Genomic DNA, 14,362 nt, shown 5'->3' on the forward strand with positions numbered 1-14,362 from the left:
CTGAGTGTGGTTTTGCAGAATGTATTTCCCTGATACCATATGGTTACTGTTACTCCCCACCCCACCCTTCATTTTCTAAAAATGTACTGTCATCCTATATCTTCTCCCTGCCAGGCAAGCCCACTCCAAGTCCACTGACCCATCCATCTTCCATAAAGCAATCCCCCCCCCCAACCTCATACTCCTCATACTATCTCCCCCAGCCCTGGGGCCAGGCCAGTCTCCTCACTACTTTGGCTCTAACCTCAGCAGAGACACCGAGGACGAATCCTGCATCAGAAGCTGTCAATCACCTTCTCCTTATCCTGAAACAAGGACATTGAGAATCACCTCGAAGGCTTTTTGCTCGTCTGGAACCGAAGGTATGGCTGCTAAAATGTCCCTCCATGTCTCGGAGTTGTGACATACTTCTAGTCTTTTTTTTCTTCTTAGTGCATGGCAAGGCAGGGTGAAAATGTGATAATGCCAGCAGAAGGACTCAGCATGCTAGAAACTTAACAGTGTCAAAAACCTGCCCTCTCCTGGGAAATCTGTTAATTCTCAACCCCTGCTTCTCTGCAGATACCAAGGAACTAATTAGATATAGGCCTTTCAATTTTACTCGGCAGTTATGATAAGGTTGAATCATTTCCGAGCAACACTATATGAAATTGAAAAGATACAGAGTTGCTAAAAGTGGAAAAGAGTGTGAAAAAAGGGAGTGTTTCAATGGGATTAAGTGAAGCTTTTGCTTTGTTTTGGGGCTGTGTGGAGTTTTCAAGGCCTTGTTCTATTATTTCTACTGTTCTTTAAAGACAGATCGATATTTTAAATCACATTTAATAAGAGTTCACTTAAATGTAGAACTCTAAAACCATTTGATGTGAGCTTCCAATGAAATCTAAAGAAAGACTTAAGTTGACATGTGAGCTACAGCGAGGGGTGTGTGCTCCCCCCTCAGATGATCACATTTCCCTGCCCCTCTTATTTTTCCTTAAATAAATCATGGGACATGCAAGGGGTAACGTGGTGGGAGGATTTTTTTCCTTCCAGAGAAGAGGTATGATGATGCAACTCTTAAAGCTCGACTGAGATTTAGATGACACTCCTTATCATGAGTGTGTGTGTGTGAGATGTAATTTACAGCAAAAAGATAAATCTTGGGTTTTAGTCTGCAGGAAATTGTATCTGTCTTGACATAGACACGGTTTAGGATAGGAAAGAATCTTAACATTCTGCTTCACTATGGCATCATATCCTTAAAGTTGTCAAGAAGCTCACCTTGTATATTTGAGTCTAACTATAAAGCGTTACCATTGGTTCTGAAATAGCTTCTGGCAGCAGTGATCCCTTATCAAGGGCTGCATTTCAACCCTATCTGGAGTCTTCTCATAGCAGTTTAAATCTTTGTTGTGTCAGTGCAGTCATGCTTTTCTTGGTCGTTAGGGTGCATAGTACAGATAGCTCAGTGAGGCTTAGGGCTGTGTGTCCTTCCACCGCATTTCAAGTCCTGCTTCTTCTCATCAGTCTGAAGTCATCTGTCAGTCTGACGTGATGTGTGTTAATGTGGTGTGTGTCTGCTTTGTATCTGTCAGTAAAACACAACACATACAGACTTGTAAACCAGTGGATATCTAAAATGTCAAAGGGTGCCGTATTGATGGGGTTGTTTTTCTATAGGTCGTGATGAGACAACAAAAACACATGCAGGTCCATGACTTTAAAGGCTTGTCGGACAACAAAACACTACTTCGTTAAAATACTTCTAAAAAAGTCCTTTACAAATCTTGAAAACTATCCCAGCTGTATCGTTTTATAGTTTGCTTTGAAAATTACAACATAAACTTTTAAAACATTGCATTTGTGTTACAAAGTAATCTAAAAGTATTTCCTATAGAAATAAGAAATTCAATTAAAAGAGAGTTGATTTCAGGGAAACTATCACATTATGTTAGCGAGAAAAGATGTGAAGTAAGCGAGAAGGAAATAATTTAGCCATCAATTGTGTTTCCAAATCACACATTTAAGATTGAATATTTTCAGAATGTATATAAATGATAATTATACCAAGTCAAAAACTAAATTCATGCAGTTTTATTAAAAAGCTACATTAACATTAGCTAACAGTAGCCTAGCTCATGACGTGAGGAGAGACAACAAGCTAGGCTGCACTTAGCTGAGTTTGTTTCTCTACACAGCTTGAAGTTAGCCTAAAAATAAAGGTTAATCCAGTCAAATCCAGCAAAACGTCTGGTGTTCCCCACTTCCACATTTAAGGATTAATATTTAAAAAATTTAAAGTAAGGATAATTAAAACAGGTTCAAATACAATTCATGCAGTTTAGCCTACTTAAAAAGCATTTACGCTACATTAGCTAAGATTAGCCTGTTTCGAGTTGCCCATCTTATTTGTTAGGTTAGGATTCCTTCAGTGTACGAAGCCAGGACATTAAACAATGCTAGCCAACATATCACAATCATACAGGACTAGTAGGCCATTAACCAAAAGCTCTTTAAAATGATGATGATAATGTGTTTTTATTCTTAACTTGGAATTGGAGGATACTGAAGTCTGGGCATGAATTAGTATTTGTAAGGAAACACTGTTTAGGTCATGTCGCGAAATAACCGCTAGCGCGCTAACATTTATTAATGATCACCTCACCGGCTCTCTGCTAAAAAACACATATTATCAACAAAAGAATGTGGAGTTAAATCAACACTATAGTGTAAAAGCACCACTACACTGCTTTCTCCTTAGCTGCAGGCGTTATAGAGGGATAAGTGATTCCCCTAAACTTACCATTCGTTCAGCTGAGCAGAGTAGTAGCCTACACAGCCGGCTAATTATTAGCTCCTTAATTTATTTTTTGCTTTATAATTTATTTTTTTGTTCGTTTTTGTTTTGTTTTGTTTCTTTTGTTTGTTTTTCCTCTGTTCCTGGCTTTATGGAGGGGTGAAGTGTACCTCTTGTGTTTTTGTTTGTCTATTGGGTGTTATTATAATAAAAATAAATTAAATTAAATTAAATAAAAAAAGCTCCTTAATCTATTTACAAACGTCTGTTATATGAGCATGAGTGACACATGGTTATGGTTATATAATAATTATTTTGAAGAGGGATATAGGCCTACCCTCCTGTCATTACAGAAACGTTATTGTTATTAAAGCTCTATTCTTTAAAAAAAAAAAAAAAAAAGATTTTGAAATGGTACAGTAGTACGGAGCAGAGCATCAAAATGGAAACAGTCTAACATTACTTAAGTGTTTAACATTTATTATTCCTTTCAAGGGGAAATTAAAGGCCACAACATGGCGTCCCAAATCCCAGCGGTCCCACAAGCCTACACTCCAAGGACTGACAGCGTCTTTTCTGTCCTGTCTGGCTTTCACTCACTGGACACTGATGTGCCCGGGCTCTCACAGGTGATTCTGAACAAGCTCAACATGAAGGACTACAGAGAGTACAGGTAAAAACACGTTATAAAATGTGTGCACACAAATTAAGTTCATATGGCAATAAATGTTCAGAATGCTTTTGTTGATGCTTAAATAGGGGCCTCTTGAAGCTTGATTTGTCAATTCCTTCCACAACCTACTATTCATTCAATTCCTATAAAGTGTTTATTTCTTGATAGGGCTGCCCTTGAGGGTAAGGCTAAAGGAGTCTCATTCCGCAACTACAAGGAGTTGTTTGAAAAGATGGAGGAGACCTTCAAGTTCTGCACCAGCTGCAACAAACTCCCGGAGCATCTCACTGAGGGACAGACGCTGAAGCGTTGTGTGAAGTGAGTGCAAAGCCACAATAGACTGCCTGCAGAAACAACCCATGAGCTTGGTTAAGTAGGTTCTCTATGATGAATGATTGGCAACATCCTTGGATTAACTCAGATTTACATTAATCAACGGTGACTACCAGAATATTTTAGGCAACTGAAACCTACACCGCTCTCTGGTTAGCATGATTATCACCCGGTCAGGATGCTGCTTTGGCATTGTTGTACAGTCATGTGTGGAGCAGTACCAGGTGCTGTTGTATCAGTGGCAGACTTTTAGGAGAGCTCTACAGAGGTGGACATTGGCCAATGGCAAATATAGCAAAGTCCCCTGACTGTGATTTCTACGGTACTCTGCAGCGTATTAAAAGCAGCTTAATGCAGTTTTATTATGTCAAACAGGAGAAGAAGTGGAGTTTACAGTCTGCTGCATATTCTCTAGTGCCTCATCGTTTCTGTGTCTCATTTTTCTCCTCGCTGTCTGCTTTTCTTTCTCTAAGTCACACACAATAAACTTTATTTCTCTCTCTCGCTGTCTCACACAGACACACACAGACACACACAGACACACACATACACACACAGACACACACAGCCACACACAGACACACACATACACACACAGACACACAGACACACACAGACACACACAGACACACACAGACACACAGACACACACAGACACACACAGACACACACAGACACACACATACACACAGACACACACAGACACACAGACACACACAGACACACAGACACACACAGACACACACAGACACACACTCAGTTGCCAGTGCCTCTCAGAACAGTAAGCAGACACAAAGTTGTTGACAAGGAAAAACCCTCATGACCTTTGACATCTGAGAAAGACCACATACGGTCCAACAATGTTGTGTTGTGACTTTAAAATACCACTTTCATTCTTGTTCTGATTCAGTAGACTTTTTAATTACTTGTGAAGTAAAAGCATCTTTGATTTATAATATACCTTCTAAAGGCACGTGTGTTTTCTGCCTTTGTTTGGTGTCTGAGTTTGTGTCTACTTTGTCTGAGTAGAAGCCTCTTTTGGACAACATGTCGAATGATAAATGATTTTTATTTAATTCTGGACTTATAGTCTCCCATGGCACCAACTGGCTGTCAAACCTCTAATCCACTTTACCTCAACACTTCATGGCTTGTCAACAACGCTAAAGACCACGCGCACACAGAGAGGTCAGATAATCACTCATAAATTCCAGCACTGTTGCCAAATGTAATCTAAAACAAGACAGACTTCGTCCTCATTGTCATGAGTTTGCAACTGAAGGAGAAGGTCAAATATAAAGATGAGCTGTATATACGAACCCCAATTCCACAAATGTAGATAAAAACATAATACAGTGATTTTCAAATAATTTGAACCTCAATATTTAACTAAAAAGGACGACATATCAAATGTTGAAACTCAGATAGCTGTTATTGACAGAAAATGACATGCCCATTTTGAATTTGATACCAGCAGCAAATCACAGCAACATTTCTGGAACTATTTTATATACGAGTAACATTTGACTGTGTTCACAGAATCCTGAGCCCATGTGATGATGTCCACAGTATTGTGTCTGTTTTTAATGCAGGACCATCTTACGGTCCGAAGGTCCCAGCCACAGTTGGTTGTTGGCCTTGTCCCTTGTGTACAAGGATTTTTTCAGACTCTCTGAATCTTTAAATGATATTACGGTAGATCATGAAATACACAAATTCTTTACCATTTTACATTGAAAAACATTTTCTTGAATTTTTGCACATTTTTGCCAGCACTGTATTTCACTCTGACTGAATGACTTTAAAATGATGATTGCACTAAATGAATGGTTAGATGAGAGGATGACCCCATTTTATTTAATTCATCAACTGTTTTGGTCGTCAACTTTTACAAGGTCGGACAGAAATTTCTGTAATAGTTAATTTCAGCTGGACCATAGGAGAGATTAACAAACTAACAGTCACACCTTATTTGTCCTTTTTGTCTTACATTCTGTTTCTCTCTGTTTGTTATTCTGTATTTCTGTATACTCCAATTTCCTCACAGATGCTTGAATGTGTACTACTGTACGAAGGACTGTCAGAAAAAGGACTGGCCTCAGCATAAAAAGGTCTGCAAGACGTTGCGTCTAGTAGCCATTGACAGACTAGTGGAGTGGCTGATGTTCACAGGTGAGTAATTATAAGGTGGTGCAGCTGAAATTAAAATGTGTTAGCTATTTGAACACACACACAACTAAGAGATCTCATTAATGAGATGGCATATTTAAAGGGAGAGCTTCATAAATGATTACTGTAGCTTGAAAAACAAAGACACAAAGAAAGTCATAGGGCAGTGACAGGTGTTCCTCAGCCTTTGTATCTCTAATTGCTTTTCAACACCATGGATATGTTTCAGAAAAAAACAAAAAGGTTGTGTCCCTATAAATCAGATGGATATTCTATCCCCCATGCAGGAGACCTCCCATTCCCAACTGAGAACTGGTCCAAGTCAACTGCTGAGGTGAGGAACTGGGACGACTGGCTTCCCATGCAGGTGGATCTCACATCTCATCTGGATACCATCCTGTCTGGTGCCAACATGATCACCCTTTGGAAGAACATCAGCAGGCCCAGGCCGGATAACTCAGACCTCAAAGAATCTTTATGGCGGATTCAGAGCGAGTTCCTCTCTCGAGTTCTCACAGTTGGGATGGCTATGCAACAATTTAGCCTTAACCCGCATGCTAAACCGCTCACTATTCACATAGCAGGGGCATCCCACAATGAGACCATGGGAGCAAGACTCACTGACTATGATGAGCTGAACAAAATGTTCCCTGGACACCAGGGTATCGAGATCGTGATGGTGGGACCAGAGGTTGTGGACGGCCCCGTCATGAGGCCTCCTCTTACAGCGTTTGGTCCCAGGCAGAGGGTCTACATCAGTGCCTACAAGGGTCTGTACCACCAATACTGGGAGGATGTTCTGGATAAAGAGAAAGCTGCCAAGCCAGATTTGGTGGTTGGATTTCATCCTGGTATGTACATACATCCTACCAAACAAATTGTACCAATTTCTGACCAAACCAACGGACTCCAATCTTTGGGGGTGTCGGTAGCCTAGTGGTTATAGTACCCCATGTGACGCCCACGTTTGAATTTTATTCAACCTTGATTTAACCAGGAAAGAAACTCTTTTCTGGCCAAGAGAGGCAGCAGCACAATTGACAGAGTTCTACACAAACAACGAGCAGCCACACATACAAATACAAAAATACATCATTAGACATTAAAAGACACAAATAACAAATCCGACCTGTGGCTCCTTTCTGACATGTCATTCCCCAATGTCTGTCTCCCAGATTTTTGACTCTATCCAGTCCAAAAATAAAAGACTCCAATAATTTTTCAGTTCTGAATTCTAGCAACCTTCACCGCAGTCAATTTGAAAGCTGTTATTATGTGTTGTGAAATAAACCATAAACCATTTCTTGAAAATAATCTATTGAACTCAAGATATAAAAGTTTATAATAACCTTTTTATCTTGTGAAATCAGTCTTTTGTTTTCTTGTTAAGACTTAATGAATTAACTCATGAATCAAGAGGAATTGTATTTGGTTAAATTGTAAAGTCTCGAGATAACCTCATTAAAATAAAATAGCAAGCGCAGCCATTTTGGGCCACCGTACAAAGTCGACTTTCCCCTCTAAACGCTCTTAAATCACCCAGTAAAGGACAGAATGATTGCTGCAGCTAAACATATAAACTGCTGAGCTTAAGTGGTCAGCTGTCTTGGAGAAGCAGAGACTTGTCTCCCTTTTATTCTCATTTTACAATTAGCCCTTTCAGAGAACACAACGAGTAGTAGGAGATGTATAACTCTAAGATCTGGCCTATTCATTAGCGCCAGGGTTTTATTGGGGACTTGAGTGATTAATGGGAGCAGCTGGGAAACAGGTTGGCTTGTAATGGCTGGACTCAGCATAATGTCAGTAAGCTGGCCTGGAGACTTAGTTTCCCCAGTTTCACTCTGACAAACATTGTGAGCCCCATTCGTATGCAAATTCAATCTCTCTGACTCATTTTCTTTTAAAATAATTTATTCTGAATTATTGATTCAATAAATGTGCCTACTTCTGAATAATATTCTTACAGCAACTGAAAAAATTATGACAAATAACACGTTGACATCCTCTGTCTTTTCTATGTCAACTCTCACTGACAGCCACCTTATAATGTTGTAACCCTATACCCTCCTAAGCTCTCGCAATGAATCACTTCTTTGACCCTTTAACCTGCAAAGCAACAGTAAAGACCCCGGTCCCCCCAGACCATAACCCCAGCTCAGTTGTCACTGTAGGTTCTATTGGAGTTAAATATACAGGAATCTGTCATCCTGCAAGTAAACTGCCTGAATGCCTGAATGGCTGGCTGCGTTTCATGCCACAAAGCTGGCCCTGCATTATGACACTGTTTAAGTGGTTGGGGAGCAGGAAGCATGACAAAGAATAATACAGGAAGTTGCGTGAAAGTCACAGAGAGAAAGTGATTGAGAGATGAAAAGTCTGCTAAAAAGCAATAATAATAAAATAAATTTAGGATGAAAGGCCATTTCTGTCTGCTCAAATGATGATTTGTCACAATACTGTGTTCCAGTGTGTATGGTTAAAAGTTATCAATTTGAAAATTCCTTATAATTCTGTGTTGTTATATGTTCTTTAACCTAAAGCCATATGTTAAGGTTTTAAAAAAAGATAACGGTTAGCTTGTACTTGGACAACAGCTAACATTAGCATTCAACTTCTTCTTAGCTAATTTATTAAATGGTAAGGTAAGCTAGTTTATGACTGTTAGCCTGCTATTAAAGCCATTAGCTTAACACCTTTAGCTAGCTTATTAAGGGATAATGTGTATCCCTTTAGGGTGAGCAAGACCCATCTACCTCGGGTCGAGGTCCTGCTAACCCTGAAGGCTTCCTCATGAATCAGCACAGCACATGATTCTTGTTGTTGACATTTTCTCTCCCATTCACCAGTCTTCTTTACACACCGCTCCCATAGCATGTTCCGTTAGGTTTTTTCTTTGTGAGGCATCTTCAGCTCCGTAGACTTCTCTGACATAGCTCACAGTTTTTACATCTTCTAACCTCTTAGTCTTTCCTCCATTGTTATCCTCTCTTTTCTGTTTTCTCAGTAAACAGAGCCACTTCAAAAGTATCAGACTTCTTTCCGTGGATTGACATGATTACAGTTAGTTCTCCAGATTCTGGGATTAGAGCTGCATGCCTAGCAACTTTTTTTTTCCCTTAGTAATGGTTTGTTCATATTTACTCTACTATCACAAGCAGTGATAGCAGACAGCTATGCGTAATTGGCCTATCAGAATCAAGTATTTAACACAGCAGTGTAAAGACATAATGGAACAGGTTGAGCAGGACTTATCTCACCTTAATGAGGTTCCTCCACCATTACAAACAGCTCACTATACATGACCTGTTTGTAACGCAGCTTCCTACTTAAATCTAACACAAATATGAATTGGAATTTTTTAACGATTTATTTCTTCCTCTAAACAGGGGACTCATACAGAGTCTATTGTAATCCACAGATAGAGCTGGGACCCTAGAACAGTTAACTCTGTAGCCTTCATTAGCAACAGTACATTACATCACATCAAACATTTCCATTGATGGTCAAGTGAGAGACAAGGTGAACATTAGTGCTTCCCATCCTGGATGCTACAGGAAATTGGCTGCTGTGTGAATATGTTAAATGGACCTCAGAGAATAAGAGATGGAGGACAATGTCACCTGTCAGCTGTCACAGGGGAAATGGATATGGGCTAAATAATGTTATCCATACAAAGATAGACCGCTGTAAACAGGCAGCCCATACACACACATGACCAGACAGCTTTTTGTTATTCATGCATCATACTGTATTCCCATCATTCTAAATCATAAGTTTTCACACCAGGTACAAAGGAAGTCCATCACCATTAACACCATCTTTATCCACCATATGGCTAAAGTTTGCTCTGGAGCCAGGCAATGATGGCAGTGGTTACAAGCCAGACTACAATGTCCCTTTGTCACGTTATCTCCTGAAGGTCTACTCGCCTAAATGCTGTTAAATGTTTTATCATGATGAGAAGTGTAACCTCAGGGATGGTTGGTTTCACCACATGCATTATTCAGAACAAAATCCCTTCTTTCTGCAGCAGGACGATGTGGCAGCAGTGTATAACCTGATACCATCTGTGTGTCAGTATCACAGGCCTATACACGTCTCTGTGGCATGCTATGAAACCCCCAAACAAGCGTGCAAACAGTACACAACCCCTCCCACAACAGCTGAAGGTTTAACAAATTAACTTTTCCTTGATGCTGGTTAGAATGTAATCTCTGGAAACATTGTTTTCCTGGAGGAACTTCTAATGTGATACATTGTTGTGCAGTGCAGGGAAATGCTTTTTCTCATTCAAGGACACTTAAGCTGGACAGATTTATTGTATTTGCTGCCTCCATGGCTCGAACCTCAGTTGCCTGGTTGAAGGTCAAGCTGTTCACCATGCCACGCTGACAGTCGGGTCAAAGTGACATCTGTCCGTTAATATGCTGCAGGATTATGAAGCAACCCAGCATAGAGCCAGTGAAACTACTGTATTGTTTCTCTGTATGTATGTTTGAGATGTTTTAGCCAGTTTGTAGTCAGATTGACAATATCAGATACAGGACCAGAGGAAAGCTGGCTCCTAAGAGTAGAACTTGAATTGATCTAGTGTAATCTGTTGGATTCTCCAATCAATGAAGACGTGATGTTCTCCTCTGTCAATCACTGCAGAGACTTGCAGAGACAGAAAGCTCAATAAGACTTTATGTTGCAAGAGGGGCTTATTCTCAATTGAAGACTCAGAATTTCTGTATAGCAGACATCTTTACACTTCCTTTGATGAATTGACAAACTGTTGTGATCTATCGTTGTCTCAGACACTGTAAGAATTATAGATTAAATATCTGCAAACCTTTTATCCTCATAGTAATTGTTCATTATATTGCATGCATATTAAACATGATAAATATACTATGAGTATGTTGGCACGCTGATATTAAAAATTCACTCAAGGCCCATACATGCACTAATTCGATTCTAGCTGCTAGCATGACTGGACACTTGTCTAGAGTCATTAGGAGTTGATGGAGAGATATTTTCTAGAGGTTTAAATAATGAAATATATGTTATATAACATATATGCTTTTCGTTGTTTTTTTAGGGTTCCATGCTAACCAGGGTCTTGGAGAAGGTTGGCTGCCCACCTTACTACTACTCAGAGATTACAACATCCCTTCCTTCTTCACTTTGTACTGGTAAATCACCGAACTGAAACATCAACCTCTTTCACATTTTACAGTGTGATAATAACATTTCTGTCCTTTTGAGAAACAGTAAATATTTTAACTTCTCTGTGCCAGAGGGACTCATTATGTTATCTCAACTTTACCATCTGCCATCCAGAGCTCTTTCAAAAAGAAAATTTACCGTACCTCCTCTTCCTTCTCAAATGTTTCAAACCTATGCCCCTTGAATAGCATAATTGTTTTGCATCCACAAATGATGTTTGGTCTCCCCACTCCTCACCTTTCTGACCTCATCATCACAGTCCTCAGTCTCAATGCAGTTATCGCTGCTCACAGATCACACGGCTCCTCTCACACTCCATCCCTCTGGTGGCAAATATCACTTTCCTGTTGTAACAAAGGCCAAGTTGAGGAACTAAATTATTTCTTCTGCTGCAGACACTCACAACAAACTCCCCCTGTGGACTGTAACTTGATGATGAAGCAAAGTGTAAACTGTTATCTTGTGGGTGGATGTTAAAAATAAGTCTGTGAACAGTTGTTTGGTCTCCCCTAAGTCTGAAAACAATCAAACTTAACAGACTTTATTAATTGATTCCTGGGCTCTTTCTTTTTGTCTTCACAGGGAGATGGAGCTCCAGCACTCACTCCAGATCCTGCTGGAGTTGGAGATGGACATCAAGGACAGTGGACCTAATCCATTCACCTCACAGAAACCAGAGCAGGTCCAGGCCAGCCCCAACAAAACCCCTGTCTACTGCAGCTCTTATTACATCCGTTTCCAAGGACTGCTGCCTCAAGATGAGCCTTTGCCTGACTTTTAAGACGCAAACATGATGGCAATTAAACCTGTGCTCTCACATAAAGCAGTATTTTCAAACCATGATTTTTGGATCTCCTGAGGCCCTCTGGGGATTTTCTGTAGCCTTTTTAGAGACTTGACTGGCTGATAAGGACGTTGAAGCTAACTCTCTTTTTTGGAGCATTGAGTTTTTCACAGTTAAAAAAATCCCTTCAACTCATATTAAACATATTCAGATGAATTCTTGAGCTTTCAATTAACAAGATTTAATACAGAAATCAATCAAAACTCATTATTTAGCCTGATGGTACCTGAGGGCAGAGAACAAAGCTTTGTACTCTGTCAGTGCCCTGGGGTAAAATGCTTTTTTGATATTAAGGTTCATGGGTGTACATACATAATGAGACCAAAATTGGTTTTGTCATCATTTGACGATTTTCTGCTAATTGTTCAGCGGCTAGAATTATTCCCTAGTCTCATATTAAATGCAGGATCAGATCAAATGCATGTGATGTTACACGTGATGCCATGTTAATGCCACAGTGTCTGAATTTGACTAAAATTCAGCTTTTCTCTTTGTTTTGTGATCCTCCCTATTTTTTGTGCAAGGACTTATGACTACCACAGAATTATGTTATAAATGATTACTGTAGACTAGTTCCTATATGTGCCTAATGGAGAATTACTATAGTGCTCTTAACATAGACAATCCCCTGTCTCTCAACAAAAAAAGGCTACATTTATTATATACCTCTATTTCATTGGTGTTATAAATTATTATTAATATATTGTAGATATGGACGAAACGAATCAGAGAATTTTGCTTTTAAAAATAACCATCACAAAATCATCTCAATGCATATAAAATTATGATTTGTGTGAATTTTTTTCCTCAATAAATACCAGCAGTCAAAAACAAAACTTGATTTCCCACAACATTCATATTAGCAAATTTAAGGACAAATAACTCAATCTTTTGATTCAGTCTCATTACAGTGATGTCACCATGTGCTCTGGAACAGACCTCATTTTAGAGAAGAGACTATTTTGTGCATCTGGGTCTCTAACAAAATGAAACCAACCTAAATGGGGCTGTTTGGAAATAGGGAGTCTACATATGCACTGTAAAAAAATAACTAGTTGTTATAACTTAAAAAAAAGTTAGTGTCCGGGCTGCCTTAAAATGTTAAGTTAACTGAACTTGGAAATGGAAAGAAATGGATACCTTAATTTGATCAACTATGTCCCTGTAATGGCCAGAGCCACACAGGGGTAATATCATTCACCTCATTAGTTGTTCACCAGCACATGTTTATTTAGCAGTCAACAATACAAACAGCTTACACGCTTAAGTTGATTTAATATAACCCCTATATAAGTTCCCCTGTTATCTCATTGTGTTAGGTCTGTTTTTTGAGTTCATACCTTAGTTTTCTTCTTGTTGATTTAAAGTTATATTAAGTTGACCTTTTTTATAGGCCTATTTCTTATAATTTGGTTTGTAAACTCGGTTTTCTATTTTTTGGTAAAATAAAAACCCACCTTTTCTTTAAACTTACTCCTGTCTCTTGTGACTTACTGCTTGGTCTCTAACAATTGGTGGCAGTGGTGGGATCATTCAGTGAAAGACAAAGGATTTTTTTTTCTCTTCAACTTTTGGATTTTTTTGTTTTCTACCCTGTTCCCCCCGAAAAGAGGACAAACGCATCATGGCGGGAAAGTGAATACCCAGGAAAGGAAAGCCAGCAATGAAGATGAAGACAATGGAGCTTCTGGGGTGGTAGGAAGCACTGAGATGTGAAGGTAAGGAGCCAACTCTGTCAGACCTGATGTCCACTCTCCAGACCCACATGGGTCAGCAAGAGGCCCGGGAGGCTAAGCATCATGAGCTAACTTCAAGGCAAGAACAGAGCCTTAAAGCACTTCAACATCAGTTTCAGCTTCTGCACTTAGAAGTTCAGGCCAGAACAACTCCAGTACCTCATCCTCAGTTTCCATGACTACCATGCACTATCCTTCTGCCCAAGCTAAGGCCTCTGCAGGTCCTTTTCACTCACACTATGAGCCCAGGTTGGATAAATTGTCTGATAATGACGACTTTGAACACTTCCTAGTCACATTTGAACATATTGCTGTAGCATGCCGGTGGCAGAGAGCTGATTGGTTTTTCACTTAATACCACTCCTTACTGGCAAGGCTAGAGATGTTTATGTGCATATGAAAATTGATGACTCTCTTAATTATGAAAGGGTAAAGTCTGCCATTCTTGCTAAAAATGACATTAACCCCGAAACTTACAGGCAAAGATTCCGCGCCCTGGACGTCAACCCAGATGAGAGCCCTAAAGAGTTGTATGTGAGGCTCAAGGAGCTCTTTGGGAAATGGATCCAGCCAAAAGGTAAAAGCATCCAAGAAGTAAGTTAAATGACCAGCCAGCT

General features: G+C 39.6%; 1 protein-coding gene across 1 annotated transcript; it reads left to right on the forward strand.

The window, feature by feature from the left end:
- Nucleotides 1-211: 211 nt before the first annotated feature.
- LOC132955746 (putative protein MSS51 homolog, mitochondrial) lies at nucleotides 212-12,503 on the forward strand. Its single transcript, XM_061028744.1, has 7 exons — nucleotides 212-362; nucleotides 3,284-3,449; nucleotides 3,618-3,767; nucleotides 5,830-5,954; nucleotides 6,239-6,802; nucleotides 11,038-11,131; nucleotides 11,748-12,503. The coding sequence occupies exons 2-7, from the start codon at nucleotides 3,292-3,294 to the stop codon at nucleotides 11,944-11,946; spliced, it is 1,290 nt and encodes a 429-aa protein (XP_060884727.1). The 5' UTR covers nucleotides 212-362; nucleotides 3,284-3,291; the 3' UTR covers nucleotides 11,947-12,503.
- The last annotated feature ends 1,859 nt before the right edge of the window (nucleotides 12,504-14,362 follow it).

Source organism: Labrus mixtus, chromosome 21 (assembly GCF_963584025.1).
Source record: "Labrus mixtus chromosome 21, fLabMix1.1, whole genome shotgun sequence".
Taxonomy (NCBI): domain Eukaryota; kingdom Metazoa; phylum Chordata; class Actinopteri; order Labriformes; family Labridae; genus Labrus; species Labrus mixtus.